This window comes from Oreochromis aureus, linkage group 19 (genome assembly GCF_013358895.1).
Source record: "Oreochromis aureus strain Israel breed Guangdong linkage group 19, ZZ_aureus, whole genome shotgun sequence".
NCBI lineage: Eukaryota > Metazoa > Chordata > Actinopteri > Cichliformes > Cichlidae > Oreochromis > Oreochromis aureus.
The window spans coordinates 15179033-15198853 of NC_052960.1; the positions used below are offsets into that span (position 1 = coordinate 15179033).

Consider the following 19821-nt stretch of genomic DNA (forward strand, 5'->3'; position numbering starts at 1 on the left):
TGTCTGTGTGTGTGTGTGTGTGTGTGCATGGTCATGCTGTGGGGACCTGAATCTGTTTAAACAGTCACACTACGGGAACAAAAAGTCCCTAATGTGTTAGGTTGAGGTTTAGGCAAGATGGAATAAGTCTCCAGGAAATATTAAAGAAATACATTTCCTCTCCTCTAAAGTCATAAATACTTGATTAAGCATGTGTGCATTGTACTTAGCATATCCTAAAAGTAATATCACCCCATTAACCAAAACAAATACATTTCTCATCCCTACCTTCAAAGGTTACATCACAGACAACAAGCTCCACCCATGGCTCAGAGGCACTCCATGCTTTCCTTTTTTAGAGTAGTGGGGGCGTCAAGGCAGGGGTGAAGTCTAGAGCTCTGAAAAAGCTCATGCAGTGCTTTATATACATTAAGGAAGTAAAAATTTGGCTATCTCCATAGGTGATGTTTGATGGTTGACCTGCTACAGCGCACATGCATTTGTTATGAAACCTCTTTGGAAGACAATAACTGAAAGTGGCACTTATCCCTCACTTACAGTCTATTAGAAAAATTGGATCCTGCTTCCATTCAAAGAGAGTAACTCAATTTTCACCTCTGCCAACATTACTGTAAGGTTTTCATTGGTATGCTTTTTATATATCTGTGTTAGCTTCAGGCTGTCATTCCATCCATCCATGCATCCTTGCATCCATCCATCTTATTAAACATACATCCATATAGGGTCACGTGGGGGCCCAGTTGATATTTGGCTAAAACAGATAGATAAGCATTCACAGTCATGTCTAAAGCCAATTTAGATTATCAACAGAGGAAACCAGAGTACTCGGATAAAACCCACACAGACACAGGAAAAATGTACAAACTCAACACAGGAAGACCCCAGGAAGGTTCCAACCCAAAACTGTTGCAGTATCCAGTCGTCTAACATCCAGCAGAATCATACGACCCATTTAGGCTCAGGGTTATGGTCAAGATTTGATTAACTTCCACTTGTCTTATGTTTTTATTGAGCTTTTCCTGTTTTGAAGACCCAAATGGAAAAACTACAGAAAACTGTAATGGCAAAACCTCTATGAGACTTTATTTACTGTAACATCTTCTACATCCATCCATCCATCCATCCATCCATCCATCCATCCATCCATCCATCCATCCATCCATCCATCCATCCATCCATCCATCCATCCATCCATCCATCCATCCATCCATCCATCCAAGTGTTGTAACAGAGCAGGGTTGAAATCAGATGTTAAAATGAGAGTACAAATTATGATCTGTAAGGCAGATGTGAGGCCCAGTGATTGTGGACTCCATTTCACAAGTGAAATCTGAAATACATTTTATATGAAGAAATTCTCAGGATAACAAGCTGCTGAGATGACAAAGGAGTCTTGCTATGTTTGGCAGAGCTGTAGGCTGGATAACTAGATTTTTTTTCTAATAGCGTTTGACTTTGCAAAAAGCCTTTTATTAGCCCGGTGTAGGAGGTATAAAATGTTTTCAAAGCTTCATAAAGGACACATAGGTTTTAAACAGTTGTAATGAAATTATGTTAATGTCTCCACAACACAAAATTCGAAATATAAACCATAAGAAAACCTGAAGGTGAGAGAAAAGGTGAAAATAAGAAAAAGAATCTGTGAACAAATCAACAAATGAAATTTCCAAATGCCTGTTGATTTTTGTAAAAGGTTCTTATAAAAAGAGCCTTTAGCCAGTTATTATAACACATCATAAATGACCATCAGAGAGACAAACGTGCAGTAAACCACTGGTGTTTCCATCTTTGTAATCTATATTAAAAAAACAAACAACATATGTGTTACAGCAGCCCTTTCTTCCCTCCTACTTTCTTTGCTAGTGGCAGTCCAGACCAACTTGGTCCCTCCCAAAAAGGTCCAGCCTGGCATGGTGAAGTCAACCCTGGTCCAGGCAAGTGTTGCCACCATGCAAAACCCAATGGGCTACGACCCCAAAGCCAGCGGTCACTGTCCACTACCACGTCTGTCCATCTCATCTCGCTCTGCCAGTGTCGTGGCTAGCATGGACACCAACTCTGATGGCTCGACGGCGGGGCTCCACTCGGTGATGAAGTGGAAGACGGTGCTGGCGGTGTTCATTGTGGTTGTTCTCTACCTGGTTTGTGGAGGTCTTGCCTTCAGGGCTCTGGAGCAGCCATTTGAGAGCAACCTGAAAACTAGCATCACCCTGGAGAAGGCCTCTTTCCTCGAAAGGCACCCGTGTGTTACTCCCAATGAACTGGACGCCATCATTAAGGTAAGCACTTGAAAGTGGACATGATTGTCTGATGTTTGGTAATTTTCTTGTTTCCTTCTTGCATTTTGGCATCCTCTGTGCACTTTATTATAGTATCGAGCATTTAGGTAGAGGTAAAAGGATGGGGAGCTGGCGCTATTCCCAGTTGTCGTAGGGCAGGAGGCAGGGTCCCCTGGATGGGAGCAGAGTCAAAAAGGATGACAAAGCATGGTATCCTTTCCGATGGGCCTATCTTGTGATTAAGAAGTAGCTACAATAAGACTGCACAGTGCTCCTTTCTGTCAAATAAAAAGAATGTGGAAGTGCCAAAAACTGCAGTTACTCTAATGGCCACTTAAAGTTGGCTCCAAAAGTCAATCCTCACCGACTCCCATGGTAAAATGCCCAACTTTACAGCATTAGAGAACACATTTATAGCCTGGAACAAAAATAGTTTTGACCTCTGTGGATAATTTCCCTCCATTTTTGCACTGAAGTAAGGAATGTGGAGCCACTTAATTTTATACAATTTAAAAAAAATTTGTGCTTTCAGGGCTTTTTGAGGCACTTTTAATCAAATTATATGTCTGCTGCTTGCTACAGCCTGACCAAGACATTTGTTCTGCCCTTCCCATTGAATGGCAGTTTCCTGAGTAACGGCTGATAACTGATAACGATCAACCCTCCCGTATAAATAAGGTCACTTCTGGCTCAGAAAAAGCAACATAAGAACAGCAGGAAAACTCATGTAAAAACTAATGTAGGAAAAAGTTCAAAATCCCATTTTCATCTTACTAATCTATTTAAATACACTTCATATCTCAGTTACACAAGTGAGGGGAGTGCAGCCATTCACCCACTGAGCTGAAGGCACCCATTTGAGAATTTACACTAAACTTTAGAGAACTTAAAATTTAAAATAGAAACCTAAATGCATTTAGGTTCCTAATAAACACGGATCTTTTAGAACACATAGACCAGTACATGCAGCCTGATATTACATAACAAAAGGCAGCATAATCATTGAAAAGAGGGCAAAAAATGTCTTCACAATGACCTTTATGCTGTATTCACAACAAACAATTTTTATTTAATTGCAGCTCTCTAGTTTTCTTGCTGTGTAAAGACAGAGTAATGATAGCAATAAGGCCCATTTTCTCCCATTTTATTTGACAAATAACTAACTTGTATTTGAATAGCTAAAAAACCTTCAATAATAGATGTATTAGTGCGGTATGAAATTCCAGAGTGCAGCTTTAACAACGCCCACATGTTTTAAATAAGGAAACAAGCTCATGGCTGTGACAGCACTGTTATATTTACTGTGAGAAATGTCAAAAAGCAAGTTTTTTTCAATGTTTTCTTTCAATACTGTGTGATGTTGTTCTATTATGACATACAAAAATTGTTAAAAATCTTTAAAGACCCAAGAGAGATTTCAGAAACTTAATATTCCAAACAGTCTCCACAAAATCCCTTCAGTGTCTGCTTTTTCACAGCAATACAGCATCTGCTGTTTAGAAACAGGGTGCCGGTGTTTTACTGGGCACAGCTGTTCGCCCAAAAAACTCGTCTGATAACTCTTAAACCTGCGGCATATGGTCTGACGCTGTCTTTAGAGTGTTCCACATTTTACCAAGCCAGCTTGTGAAACTTTTTATAATTGTGTGCACTATCAAGCAGACCCACAAAACAGAACCATTCCCATCTCATTGAAACTTAACGGCGCATTTTACAATGCATTTTTATGGTGTCAGCCGCTTTATAACACACTATGGCAGCGGTTCACATTGCTCTCTAGCATCACATCCAAAATTATGGATCAAGATTTAAGGTCACTACACCCAGCTGACACTTACAACTGCAAACGGGAGTGGAAAATGATATGAGATGTACGAGTGGGTGAGTGGGAAGTTTGATTTGTGAGGGAGTGGAGCGATGGAAAAAAGCAATCAGTTTGCAGAGAACCTCTAGAAATAAAAGAAAGAAACATTCTGGACCAATCAAAAGAACTGAGTAACACAAGAGCTGAAATACAAACACGAGCGCACAATTAACAGGAATCAAAAGAGACTGAAAATAGTTTTTCTTGGCAATAGAGAGAAAAAAAACAGCCTTTTAGAAATCTTGTGCTTTCCTGTTTTTCGAATGTAGCTTGAAAATACTAAAGACTTGGAAACAACCAAATGGCAATGCTAATGGTGTTTTCCACTTTCCACTAGGATGGCTCCATTAATATCTTCAACACTGCTCCATAGAATACTGGACTGCCTCTCTCCTTCTCCACACCCACCTCTGTTCTTTTCTTCTTCTGCTTCTAGCTTCTTCTTTTATTTCTCTAGCATTGCTCAACCTTTGAGCCACAAAGCTCTATCAAGAGCTTGCAAAAATCAATAACAGTATGTCCTAAGGAGGAGTGTGTGGAAATTAGAACCTTTAGCATGGAGTGCCTGGGGTCCGGAGGGAATCAATTATTCATTACACAGGCCAGCAGGCACACACACCTCCTGCTGCTCAAAGTAAAAGTGCTGGAATCATAGACATGAGATTCTTCTACACAAATCATCTAATTCAGATAGATAAGAAAATGTTTAATGGCATGTCAAGTCATTGATCTGATATAGTTAATTAAGAACAGTGGCAAATTAGTCATGCTCAGTTTGTGCACTTATATGTATAATTATGAGCTTTTTACTGCTTCTGCTCTCCATTCTATCTAGCTTCATAAGTGATCAAAACATAAATTGTACATTTCTGTAAATCAGTAGATATAATGTTGATCTGCTGAGTTGTTATGGGATTCCAATACTAAGTGTAAGCCATGTGTGAAGCTCATATGAACAAATAACACTTTTTTTTCCTGGTGTCTCAAGCAAAAGCCTGGAGGACATGCTGCTTCACAAGTACTCCATCAAAAAGTCTGCCCGGTCCTCTAACAGTTTCCATTATCGGCCTGCGTGTGCTATGTCAAGCCTGTCACTCAGCCGAAGCCTTTCTACGGGGACACAGCAGCGGTGACTCACTGTTGTCAAACTGTTTGGTGGAGGAGTTGACAGAAAAATGGCAACCTTGGGAAGCATGTGCATGCCTGAGATGGAAGCAGACAGTATATCACGTCGCAAGCTCTTGTTAGGGCACAGCGTGTGTTGATTTAATGTGTGTGAGTGTGTGCCCGTGCACGTCTGTTGACCTCCTCATGTCTTCTTCAGTATTTGTGTTGTCCACGCACCCACTGTGCGCCCACGAAGACAGCAGACCTAATTGGCTTTCCTGTTGCTGTTTTGATGACTCACACTATGGCACGATGTGAAGCCGCGCTGTTACTGACACCAGTCAGGTCTCATTTATTGATGAGTCACTTATTTAAAATAAACTTTTGTATTCACCGAGCTACCTGCAGTAGAATCTACGTCAGGACATGCTGCCATCTCCGTCATGATCTTATATAGCACAAATTGTGCTTTTCCGGAAAACGTCAACATACTTGATCAAATGCGAAATCAAAATGCTCCACTGACTAGTGAAGGCTAAGCTCTTTTGATGGCTGCACTGAAAAAGAAAGGCAAAAAAGATTCATTTCTACTCATTTCCATTCCAGTTTTTCCTTGAAAATACCTCCACAGCTTAACACTGGGCTTTTAAGCATAAATAATAAACTTTTAAATTTTTTTTTCAGTATTATATTGCTATTTTCATTTGAATCTGATCACTTGTTCCACATCAAAAGTCAATCATAAAAACCAGCCATATACGACCATTCTGTGAGGACGTAATGAAAATCACATGATATTTTGCACAATGCTATTATTCATTTAACATAATCTAAAAAAGTGCATTTAAATTAATTAATTGTGAAAAAGTGTGAGCACATCTATAAAAGCAGAGGTTTTGGTATTTTGCTTATGTGGTGCATTCTGATGTGTGTGCATTCAGGATTAAAGACATCAGCAATGATCTTAGAGACCAATTGTTACTGCCCATCACGGGCATTTCCAAACAATCTGACATCCATCATTCCACAGTGACAAAGATTATTCATAGGTGGAAAACTTTCAGGATAGTTCCAAAGTTTCTGAGGAGTGGAAATCACAGCAAATTCACAAGTTTAAACAATGAGTCAACAGGCCCGAAGTTAGCAGGTGAAATGTTAAAACTGGCTTACATTTACAAAGTTGCATCTGAAAAAATAACAACATGATTTTGGAACAATGTGCTTTGAACAGACATGCACAATGCCCCATTTGGCAAAAACGAAACACAGCAAATCAGGACACCTCATGCCAACTGTTAAGCACGGTAGTGGAGGCGTGATGATTTGGACTTGTTTTGCAGCCACAGGATCTGGGCACCTTATAGTCAGTGAGTCAAACCTGCATATATCAATTCTACAGTCAAATGTGAGGCCATCTGTCAAGATTGGCCAAAACTGGGTCATGCAACAAGATTTGATCACAAGCACAGCAACAAAACTACAACAGAACTGCTAAAAAGAGAAAGAGTCAAGGTGTTGCAATGGACTGAAGTGCTGTGGTGGGACCTTAAGAGGGCTATGCATAAAGGCACACCTGCAAATTTCAATGAACTGAAGTAATGTTCAAAGTATATGTATCCCAAAATTACTCCACAATGATGTGCGAGACTGATAATGATTACTGAAAAGGATTAATCAAGTTACCGGTACTAAAGGTTCTGTAACCTGCTGAATCACTACGTGTAATTAGTTTAAATCCATTGTTTCTGTATTTCGGCTTAGTTGTTAAAAAAATATGGTTATTATATATCATGTGATGCTATTCATCTGAGCTTGAACTAAAATAATTTTAGGACCTGGTAAGGACCAGATGATTTTATATTATTATTACACCCTGATACGTAACCTTAGGAAGAGACCGTGCACTTTCTTTTTACCATGATTGTATAGGATGGACCTCAGTGTCCTTCATTGCAACAAGCATTAAGTCTTCAAAGGGGTTAGGTTAAAGCTTTAGATATTAGTAATGTTGAAAGTGCTGCAGAGGACAGTGCTTGGCAATGTATCACAAAGAGGTTGGGTGAAGGATAGAGCAAGGCACCGTGCTGGCAGGATCACCGCTGTCCCCCGCTGTGGGGTAGAAAGGCACACCGAAAGGATAAAAATCTGCAGTGAGTGTGTTTGCTCTGTAATGATCCTGCACTGAAGAAACAGAAAACACATTAGCCACGAGCACTCCTGAGCACTCTGTAGTGATTCTTCGGTGAAATCAAAATAGAAAGGAGCACGAGGCGTGAAACGAAAACACCATTTGTCTTGCTAATCAATGTGCTGCAACACAACACAAGTCACCATCCTCATGGCTCCAAAGTGCATGTGCAAAAGGAGGATTTTTCTCTCATGAAGCATGAACATGGCTGAGAAACAGGCAAGTGCCAAAAATAGATCTCCTCATACAGTATTCAGATACATTGTGCGGCTATTTATAGCTCTCCCTTGACTCCAGAATTAGGTTATTTGGGGTTTATTATATAATTACCACTTTGATATTGCCCCCATAAAGCAGCTATGAAGTAACATAACTGAAACTGCCTAATTATAGATACAAAAATCTGTCTCATTAGGGAGAGAGGGCACTGATGGAGCTAAGGTAATCACATGTAAGATTCTGAATAGGCATGTGCAGTGATGTGTTTAGTCTCTGCTGTAAAATGCGTGTCACGGCAGGTTCATACATATTTTATTATACCGCTCTGCACTCTCTGAAAGGTTATCTCACATCTCACTGTATAAAATGGGGGCTGCTCTGTGCGACTTTCATGTCAGCAGAAGTTTGAGCCTAAAGATAAAGAACTATAAATGCTTGTGTAGAGAACACAGCATGCCCATAAACAGAAAAAGTAGAAAGATCAAATGATAGTCAATTAACTTTTCATGGCAGCATACTGGAGCACAGAAGGCAATCAATGAAAATAATGAAGCAGTAAATGTTTTCCCTGCACTAGACAAACTAGTCGATGGAACGCAGAAAAAAGGCTGACGTTAACGAACAACAGGGAAACAGCAGTGTTTGGGCTGCAAGTGAGAGTCTGTGTGGATTTGGTCCATGTGAACTGTGAAAACATGGAAACTGGGTGTGTGGAGAAACAGCTCCTCAAAGAAAGCCAGACACTGAACAGTTTAAACGCATCCTGTGGTCGGATCAACTTGATGTGCACACGATTAGTAATTCGAAAGGCTCACAAGAGCTTTTACTTAATTTTCACTGCCTTTCTCTCATTTTAAAAAACAAACAAGTCTTTTTTAAACTCACAAGCCAAAGATGATCAAGAGGAGATTAAAAAAAGAGCAATTATACATGTTTATTGCAATGCTTAATTATTGAGTTTCCAATTACAGTTCAGAACAGTCAGAAAACAGTAGCTCAACACAATATGAGTCTGAACTGAACTACAACAGTGATCAGCTGATTTAATTAACTGTAACTCAATCTACAGCCTCAAGGCCAGGGACGTCTCCAGAATTTCTTCATAGGGGTGGCCATATGGGCACCACCAAAAATCATGTGGTGGCACACCAAAAGCAAAACAGTGCAGGAGTGCAGCGGAGGCGAGGGGTGATGACTAGAAATTGTGAGGGACCTATAAAGTGACACAATATGAATGACAAAAATCATATATGCAGGAATAAATAAATTAAAGTTAATGTTTCAGCTCATTGTAGGGTGTCTTCCTCTCTCTTGTGCTCACATTTGTTAAAATTATTACCAATAGTGCCCCCCCGGACCCCCCTTGGTAGCGCCCCTGCTCGTGCCATGGATATAGAATGATTCAGACCTCATTTAACTTGCATTCCCTTCCTCTATTGTTCGGAGCCTTTTTTCTTTGTATTCAGGTGGTGACCTTCTGGGCTGATGTTGGAGATCATTGCACTGGATCTAATCTCAGTTTCCTCACGAGTGTTACGCAATCAATTGCAATACATAAAGGCACTTGTAACAGAAACAATAGTAGGACGTTGTTACTCACTCTGTTCACACCATTGGGGCTGTGCATAGTGAAATCAAAGCAGCCATGTGTTTGTTGTGTTGTCATCAGCTGAGCTGGCATACAGTCATAACCTTGATTCGCTTAGTTTGTAAAAGCTCAGCGGCAAAACAGGAGCCAGCTGCTATTAAGCATCTTGGCATGACTTTCACTAATTATGTTAAAGTACACTTTTCAGTTTTAAGCAAGTTTAAATACTTTTAATCCATATCTTTTCTATATTTCCCTACTTTCCAGCATGCTATAGATTCTGTGAGTGGAGGAGTGAGGCCTACTGGAGACACGTTGTACAATTCCAGTCACTGGGACCTGGGCAGTGCCTTCTTCTTCGCTGGGACTGTCATTACAACTATCGGTAAAGCTATTAGATAATGCTATTTTTATTACCCTAAAACACGATGAACCTGGTATTGCTGACAGTCCATGCAATTTTCATTGTACCTGTGAACCATCAAAATTTTGAACTCACCATCCTTCATTAACTTTATATTAGGAGAATGAATTTTAACAATCTAAGAATAATGTAGACCGAGGCGAACCTCAAATCTCATAAAAAATACAAGCACAAGCTACTCTCAAAAGCACAGTCTTCATTTATACAGCGCGAACAGATGTAAGAGGATGTACGAGAAGGAAAGGTTTGTAGTAGTGAGGACGACTAAATGGCATCAATGTTAAGCCTTGCCATTCTTAAGTATATATGAGAGAGAGGGAGTCTCATTCATTAGAATTCAGTCTGATGTCATTTTATTGAAGATGTACATGAGACCTGACTCATTATTCAGTGTATGATGAAGACACTGTTGAGTTTTTTCTCTAAATTGTCTCATTTTGCCCTTTCTTGCTTTTTAAAGAGAAACAGTAAGTTGTGACTCACTGAAATTCTTTTTAAAATGAAAGTAAAGAGACTTTGGGTACCTGGCTTTGATCAGATGGAACCTTTTGATATACAATCACAAAATCAAAGCTGAGGCGCTACTGTTTGTATTCCCTCTATCAGCATGTCCCTGACCTCCTTAATGGTGTAGTCTAGAAATTTAATTAACCTGGTAGCTTGCTTCATTTAATCTAGTGCACAAATAGAAGATCAACACAAATATCACCACATAGAACTCCCCTCCATTTAAAAAAAAAAGCAAATTATATGTATTTTTATTTAAGAGAAAAAGAAAATATTTGAGAAGACCTTCAAAGATAGCAGGATACGATCAACATTAATTAGACATTCTACAGAAACAAAAACAGGGAGGCTTTAACTTTACAGAAAAACAGGAAAATATTGAAGCCTCCTTAAGGACACCATCTTTTTCCTTTTATCTATTATGTCCAGTGGCTCGAAAAATTGAAGACACTCATTTTAAAATTACATGAGCAATATATATACTGTTAATGTGTTTCTCTTAAAGAGATTGAAATTTGAAGTAGATCCTTACATGCTTTCTTTTTCTGATGAATTGACTCCATTTTTTTTTTTTACCAATATACTTTTTTTCACTAATATACCAATATTTTCTGATCCAATATCCACAATTAGAAGTACAAAGCAATGAGAGGTGGCTTAATACTTTTGCACAGTACTGTATGTTGTCCAACATGTGTAAACATATTACTTCTCTCAGTAAAGATAACATATTCTACACAAAGAATATAGGTATCATGCTAATATTCTGCATTTCAGCAGGTTAAAACAGGAGATAGTGATTTGTGTCTCCTGCCTCACTAACGCTCCTCAAGCTCCTTCCTTTTACCTCCCTGTATCGTAGTATGTCATTATTAATTCAATTTTCTTTAAGGGGAATCTAATTATTGCCTTACTTACCTTAAGCCCTGCTCCTGGAACTGAAAGGTATTACATAAGGGCTTCAATTGATTATGTTGCATAAGGAGGTCTTGATTGTCTTCTGCTTCTCGTCTTACCATTCACTCTTCTCAGCCCTGCTTTGTTTTTTGACCTTCCTGTCCCGTTTCTTCATTTCTTCTCCCCTCCTCCTCCTCGTTCTGCTTTCAATTGTTCAACAGGTTACGGAAACATAGCTCCGAGCACGGAAGGCGGGAAAATCTTTTGCATCCTTTATGCCATATTTGGCATCCCTCTCTTTGGCTTCTTGTTGGCGGGGATCGGAGACCAGCTGGGGACCATCTTTGTAAAAAGCGTCTTGAAAGTTGAAAAGATATTCAGGGTGAGATACATGTAACACATTGTGATGTTTTCTTCTTTACTGGCTGTGTAAAAAAATCAAATATGCAGATATCATTCTAACATTTAGCTGCATTTTGATTCTAACCCTAATGGCATATATGTAATTGTGTCTTCTTTTTTGTTTGTGAGCCATGTTTCATTGCTTTTTGTGGCTCACACTGTCACTCTTACATCATCTTTTTAATTGCTTATATTGGTTCTAAACTCCTGTTCTTTTCAGCAAAAACACAAGCAGATTAGCCAGACGAAGATAAGGGTCACATCCGTTATCCTGTTCATCCTGGCTGGCTGCATTGTCTTTGTCACCATCCCTGCTGTCATCTTCAAACACATTGAGGGCTGGACCACACTGGATGCCATCTACTTTGTCGTGATCACGCTCACTACAGTGGGAATAGGAGACTACGTGGCAGGTAGAGCTACGCTGCAAAATTCGGACACAGTAAGCTGTTCTGTTGAAGTTTTGGGCTTAATTTCTGACCATAACGACATTTGCCTTCCTCTTCAGGTGGAAATCGCAAGATCGAGTACATGAAGTGGTACAAGCCTCTGGTGTGGTTCTGGATCCTCATAGGTTTAGCGTACTTTGCAGCCGTCCTCAGCATGATCGGAGACTGGCTTCGAGTGCTGTCTAAAAAGACCAAAGAGGAGGTAAGTCTTCTATATGTATTATTTTACAACTCTACTCTGGATCTGAAGGTTCAGAGGCAGCATCTTATATGTTATAATTATTAAAATATCTATAGTGAGTTAAAAATGGTCTGTGGTTTGTGTCTCAATTTTTTTATTTTTTGGATCTCACTACAGTGCTGCAGTATTCAGAATTAAAAGCATTCTTATTTTTCTTGTATTGTCTTGTGCTTCCATCTCTTAAAGGCCTCAGTCGCACAGGCTTAGAGACCAGGTGGCATCCCCCTGGCATAGCAGTGTTTCACTATGGAAAAATATGTATTTCCCCAAGCGGTTGGTAATGTTTGCTGGAGGTTGCTGAGTGTCGCTAATTAAAATCTGTTACAAAGAGGGGGCTGCACCACCTTGTGATTTCTTTGGTTGATTTCAGATTTCCACCAACATCTGTAATTTTGCAAACCCTCGCCATTTACTCTCTGAGCTGTAGCGAGACTGTAAAAGTGTGATGGACACTGGAAACAGAGACTATTTGCCTTCAATGTTAAAAAGATATAAAACAACACATTTCAGAGAGACATTTCAGAAAGACTTTGAAGGCAGATGCTTTCTCTTTTCAGTATGTCTTCCACTTTTCAGTTTCACCACTGCTTGGCGAGTAGTTTACAAGTATTTGCAAATGACTCAGCAAACTACTTGTCACCAAAGCAATCACAAAGTGGTTTGCCATGCAGCATCGTTTGGCTGTTTGCAAATGTTTTCACTCTATCAACTTCCAGCAACCTCCAGCAACCAACAAGTGGATATGCATGTTTCCCTAGTGACCTTTCTCTTTAAAAGCATCTCGTCTTTTCATGAACATTTAAGCAAATCAATATTACCCTGATACCAGCTGGGTGTAAGAGTAAAAAGAATAATTGGAAATGATGCATTTAAAGCAAGGCAATGAAAATGGGGCATAGTTCAATTCAGTCTAACATTCATGAGTGCAGTCTTTTAGACAGTAGCTTTTCTTTAATATTTCCAAATCAAGGCTGGTATTGGTAAATGTAAGATCCTCCTTACTAATGGCTACAAAGCTATAACTTAGCACAACACAGGTTTCAAATATTAAGTAAAAGCAACACACAAACTTAGTAATTAATGACTACTACATCACAGACCTGATGAGGGTTAAACACTTTTGCTAGAGCGTACATTTATTACATTACTAAACTTTTGTGTTAAACCGAAAACAGGCTATTGCCAAGTTAGTAAGGAAAGAACCTTTTGTGATATATTGGAAGAGTTCACGCTCAGCAGTGAAGCTCCCGGACAGCTTAATGTTTAATCAATAAATTATTGGCTTTAGAATTATTTTGATGGGTACGTGTTCTCTCTCAACAGTATGCTGGCTCTCTGAAATGAATGAAACACTCCTCAAAACTTTGAGAATCCCTGATTCAGGGATCGTGTAATTGATCAAAAATGGCATCAATATTTCACCTGAACTTTTGCCACATTAAATATAAGTATCCAGCAGTGCAGTGGTGTATATATATATGACAGAAAATAAAGAATAGCATAATAGGGGCTCTTTAGAATAGCAAATACAGTTGAAAGTGGCAGGGAGCACATTTGTTTTGTGATCACTTTTGTAATTATGAAATTACGTTTTCTTTGTATCAGTAGTAGATGTTATATGGTGCTATATTGAATGTTATATATGGGATACTATTGCTAATCTGTATATTATCCTTTAATTGTTGCTTTGTTTCCATATTCACATTTCATAGGTTGGGGAGTTTAAAGCTCATGCTGCTGAATGGAAGGCAAATGTCCGAGCAGAGTTTCGTGAAACTCGACGGCGTCTGAGTGTTGAGATCCATGACAAGCTCCAGCGGGCAGCCACCATCCGTAGCATGGAGCGCCGTCAGCTTGGCCTAGAGCAGCGAGCTCACTCCCTTGACATGTTGTCACCAGAGAAACGGGCTATGTTCGCCAGTCTGGATGCTAGCCGCTTCAAGACGTCCTCCCAAGAGAGCATCGACAGCAAACTGAACAACCTGAGGCTGAAGGGGGCATGCGAGCCGTACGATCATCAGGGAAACGAGCAAACGCAAGAGACCGCATCATCTTCAGAGGAAAATCTCTTCAACCTACGATTCGGATCCCTCAGCAAGCTGGCCAGGCGCAACAAGAACCGTGACTTGCGGAGGAACATACCTGAAGATGTTCGGCGGGCAAGTTTAAGCATAAACAATGGTAGCGCCATGCTCGGGGAGGAGAGAACGGAGGAAGAAGAAGATGGTGAGCCAGATGAGGAAAACAAAGAAAGAAAAGAGGGAAACACCAGTCTGACAAACCTCTCACAGTACACAATGGAGCGCTCAAAATTGAATGGGTTCACACCGGCACTGGCCAAAGACAGTGAGAATAATTAAGTATTGAATGCACAAACACTTCATCTACATACAAGGAGTGTTGAGACAGGAAGAGTGAAAGATACTCAGACTGGGAGAGTGCACAGTCCTTTGAGATGTCAAGAAATGTGCCTTTCTGTTTCCTATGCTTAGATTGGAACTGCTCCCAAGAAGTCAGTCATCATGCCATAGCTATGGGAAGAAAATGTGTTGCCAAAAATGAATAAAACTAAAGGTGCAGAAGAGGGTGTAGTAGAAATACCTCATTGAGATGTTGCTGTAAAATAGGCTACTTAAGAACTTTAATTTCTACAGGAGCAGTATTGAACAGCTCTGTCGTTTTTTTTTAGCCCTCAAGGCTCTTCTTCCATCTGTTCATGCTGAATCTTATTTTTTTAACAATGTGGGCAGGACCGCTTGAGAGCTAGATTCATGCCATTCATCTCAGTAATATTATTGATCTATGGGTTGTCATCTCATACTCTAGGGTCTATTTTTAGCCCAGCAGCATGCTACAAAGTGACTTTAATATTTATTGAACAGAGGAGAGTAGGTTGTGTTTTTGCTGGATCAACAGGCCGTATTTACCTAGATGACATGTAGAACTGTTGCTACATTATGTTTGGCTTTGAAAATGTAGCCTGATGCGAAAAACTACAATATGTTAAGAGCTTGAAAAAACAATCTGAAGTGCATGGTACCAACCATAACCATTCATTGCTGGCATAAACTAACTGGAAAGCTTGAATCTGCAGCTATCATAATGAGCGAAATACACTTCTTTCATTACTACTCTTCTCTCAACAGAGAAAAAATGTGTCTCGGTAATGATTGTTACCATTTTCTGAATTGTGAATCAACACAGACAAACATACACAAACACAGACTGTCGGTAATGTAAAACACAATTGCATTTTTTTAATGACATTCAAATGATCACAAACACGTTGAGAGTGTTTGGATGCATTTTAACTGATGAATGTGATGCTGTTAATTTGTATTCACCAAGCATGTTTACATCTATGTTTACTTCTTTTTTTTAATCACCCAAGTTGTATTTTTCATTGAACTGTAAAATATACTGAACATGTTTCTTTTTTGTATTGCTTTTTTAACAACACAACTCACAAAGCATCTTGACACTGCTGTATGCGGACGGGGGCATTTCTTAAAATGTTAGTCCATTTTCACTTGATTTGTATTTTGCAAACATTTACTGACACTCAAAAACAGCTTTAAATTTTACAGGATTAAATGTACAACTGTTGTACTTTGCATGCATTCCTCGAGGTGAACATTACACACACACACACACACACACACACACACACACACACACACACACACACACACACACACACACACACACACACATTGATTGTTCCAGTAGCCTGCTTATCTGATAGCATTAACCTTTCCATGACCCTAACCTGTGACACACTGAGCGGCTGTTTGTTGTGTACAGTTTATTTTTGTCACATTAAATGTAGTGAGTGCCTTTTTTAAACAGAATAAATGAACAAAACATAAGAGGTATATTCATTCTGTAAGTACTCACAGAAAATGAATGCAGTATCGACAAAATTTGGACTAAGATAAGTAGAACCTGACCAATTTATTAATGGGCCAGTATTATATACAATATATAATGGCATCTTTTATTTCCTTTCAAAAAAAGGAAATAAAAGATCAGAGAAACACCCTTCAACCATGTCGTGAGTGTTGACATTGCGTAATATGTCCACCAGAGGGCACTCTGTAACTTCCCTTATGACAAAGCAACATGTTTGGAAGGCAACAACCATGTGATCCGAGCAGAGCTGGATGTAAGCAAGTAAATATGTTTAGATGATATCAGATTTTCACATCAACAAATATCAGTATTGGTCTTAAAGATCCTAGATCGGTCAGGCTCTGGATTAAAGGTAGCCATATAAACATATAATTCAGTCGTTCTTCTTCTCCTCTACAGTTAATAAAGCTTGCTTTAAAGGTTTTGCACCAATAAAAACAAAGAAATAGAAGCACTGTTGTGATAACTACACCAAAGCAGGACTTTTTTTTTTTTTTTTTTTTTTTTTTAGCTTACTGGAATAAGAAATAAAGACTGAAAATGGCAGTGTGTGAACACCAACAGCCTCATCAGCACTGCTGATTTACTCTTTTTCTTTTCTTTTTTAGACAGTTCTTGTCTAAAATCTAATATCTGCACATATATAAGTTCCATATTCTTATTTCCATTCAACATTTAAACTTTTTATTATAATTGTTTAAATAATATATGTAATGATAGTGAATCTTCCTCTGTGAAGCTTTTTGCAGTTATTATTATGCACAGAGCTTAACAAATTTATTTAACCACCATCTAATGTGGGGTTTATGCCAAAGCTGCCCTAATTAACAGCACTAGTAATTAACCAAACCATGTTTTTCTGTTTCTGTAATTGTCAATCCATCAGTGTGCACAAGTTCTTTCATTCAAATGATATTTTTAATGCTAAATATAATTATTATTGTTATCCATGAATTTTCTAATTTACTGTTTAACAAATAGCATAAACAATAGTAAAGCACAGCACATTATTTTCAAATTAAGATGTCAAATTACAGTTATTTACAGAACAGAAAATGTAGTTTTTCGTCCTTTGTGCTTTAGTTTAGTTTCAGTTTTATTTGCCTTAATAAATAAAATACAACTTTTAGTTTTAAACTAGTGTTTGAGATATTTCTAAAATGTTTGTATATATTGTTTTTATGATGGGTGGTTTAATACAACACTATTTCAGAAATGTGTTGCAGAAAACTGAAGCCCATGGTCTTCATGCACATGCACCCTGCTTTAAAATAGCTGACAGCCCTAAGAAAGAAAGAAAGAAAGAAAGAAAGAAATGCTATGGAGACAGGTCAGTACAGAAAGAGAAATTATCTGCATTTAACAATTGGTGTTATCTGTGGAGCTTTCTTTCAGGTAGTGATGTGACCTCATCCTGCTGCACTCCTTGTTCTCTCTTTTGTCTTTCATTGTCTCTCTGTCCCCTTATCTCAATGGCTTTCCTACACATGATGAATCACCAGCAGATTTTAATCTCACTCTTGAATATTATTGCCCTGTGTCATTCATTAGTCTACTTACTCGTGTGTTCAAACAATTAATCAGAGTCGTCTATATTGTAGAGGACGGTGAACTCATTTGATGGACGCATCTGTGTGTGATTGAGCTGGTAATGAAAATGCCCTAAAGTAAGACTCACAAACCAAACATATAAAGTTTGCTATGTAAAATCTGACACAGCAAAAATGCTAGAAAATAATATGCAGCATACTTTAACCCCACACATACTTACAACATGAGAGAAACAACATCAAACTCAACATAAAACTAAAAAAAGAAAAGAAAACAAAGAAAAAGATCCTCATATTGTCTCACTTTTAAATATTATAACATCTTTAATAAATTCTTAACTTTGTGTCTCAGTTAAATATAATGAGGATCTGACGTGGGTACGGCAGCATGGTATACATGTACAACCTAAGGTCACTGTGCAGAGTCACACATAGAAAAATGGATGAATAAAACACCAATTACCAAAACACAGTGGAAATAACTGTCAAGAGTTGGTACATAATAACTTTACAGTAATTTTACATTGACTCTTGGAGGGATCAGGTCACTTCCTTAAAGTAAATTTTATTTCTAAAGCTAAACTAAAACTAAAGTGCTTTAAACTAAAATAAAAAACAAACAAACAAATAAACAGTTTCCCCCCAAATTAAATAAATAAGTAAAAGTTCTTAGCGTGATGCTTACACTGTAAAATCTAACTTGTTGTTTCAACTTAAAAATATCAGGTACAGGGCTGCCTTAAAATTTTAAGTTAAGTCAAGAAATAGAGTTTGTTCTTATAACACAACCAATTGTTATCTTAATGAAAAATTACATGTTGTCTAAACTTTTGTCTTAGTTTAGTTGACTGAGATTTGTTAGTCAGTTCAACTCCTTTAATTGTCATTTTTACTTGGGAAAACCCTTTCAGCTAAATTAAAATAATCTGTTGTTTAAACTCTTGTCCTAGTTCAGTTGACTTGGGTTTTTTAGTTAATTCAAATACTTTAGTTGTTCTTTTAACTTAGGAATCTATTTTAGCTTAACTAACATAATCTGTTAGCTAAGTTGATTTAAGTTTATTAATTAACTGAGCTCCTTGAACTTGTATATCAGTTTCATTTTAATTATCAGAGTTGATTGACTGGATGTAAAGAAAAATGTGTATTAAACATCTTAAGTTTTGTTTTGTTTTTTTAGCTTTCTAACATCCATTTCAGCAAAACTACCTGTTAGGTTTATCTTAGATCTCAGGTTTAAATATCTACATTCCTTTAAATTAATTTTCTGTTGTTTACAGAAAAACAATAAAAACCCACAGATTCCATTAAAGTCTATCTGATCATTTCATACAGAAAGCTTGTTTTAAGAACATGACAAGACAATTACTAATGAGCACCCAACATTCGCCATTTATTGTGCCATCTTAGTCATCTGAGAAACAGAAAAATCAGTGACGTAGCTCATCAGGCTCACGATCCATCAAAACTCAAAGGCTGCTCCCTGTGAAACAATAAATTTGAACTTGGTCTTGAGCCCAGTTTGGGTGAAGATTAAATTCTGACCAATACTCTAGGAGCAGTAGTGATTCTTGTGAAGTAACAACATAAAGTCTGCATTAATGTAATGTATCAACGGAACACTTGCTATTTTAGAAAAGTTATTCTTTACATTTGCAAATTTTTAAACTTCATTGTGCTCAGTCACACCTGTTAGCATAAAATGTGAAATATTAAAATAGTACAAAACCTTTGATAAGTGACAGTAAAGATCAGTTTATAACAACTAAGACATCAAACTCTTGTATTTGTCTTCGTTTACAATTGCAACAAATTCCACAGAACCAATATCTCTGAAAATGAGTGCATGCTTCTGAAACATTTGATAATATGGATATTTCAGAAACATCAGTTTGAGTCTGCTCAATTGCAAAACAAAGGAAAAACTACTGACTTGCATGAGATAAGCATCTGCAGAGTCCACCATTATATTGTTGTTCACATAAGTTTCTTAAACCATGAACAAATGAGTAATTGTCTAATCTGGAATGTAAAGTGTAGTCATTTAGTGACATACAAAAGTGAGAATGAGAACTTGCAAGAATAAAAAAAACAAACAGTAAAATAAAAACTGTCCTTAACACTAAGGCAATTGTATGCTGTGAGCATACAATTACAGTTCTGCATGGCTTTCTGCAAGAGTCTGTTTCTTAGA

At 38.0% G+C, this 19821-nt stretch overlaps 1 protein-coding gene across 1 annotated transcript; it reads left to right on the forward strand.

Moving 5' to 3' along the window:
* Nucleotides 1–1773: 1773 nt before the first annotated feature.
* On the forward strand, nucleotides 1774–15683 carry kcnk10b (potassium channel, subfamily K, member 10b). The gene is made up of 6 exons (XM_031747160.2): nucleotides 1774–2279; nucleotides 9513–9630; nucleotides 11295–11455; nucleotides 11696–11888; nucleotides 11984–12126; nucleotides 13878–15683. Exons 1-6 carry the CDS (start codon nucleotides 1911–1913, stop codon nucleotides 14523–14525), a joined length of 1632 nt encoding a protein of 543 aa, XP_031603020.2. The 5' UTR covers nucleotides 1774–1910; the 3' UTR covers nucleotides 14526–15683.
* The last annotated feature ends 4138 nt before the right edge of the window (nucleotides 15684–19821 follow it).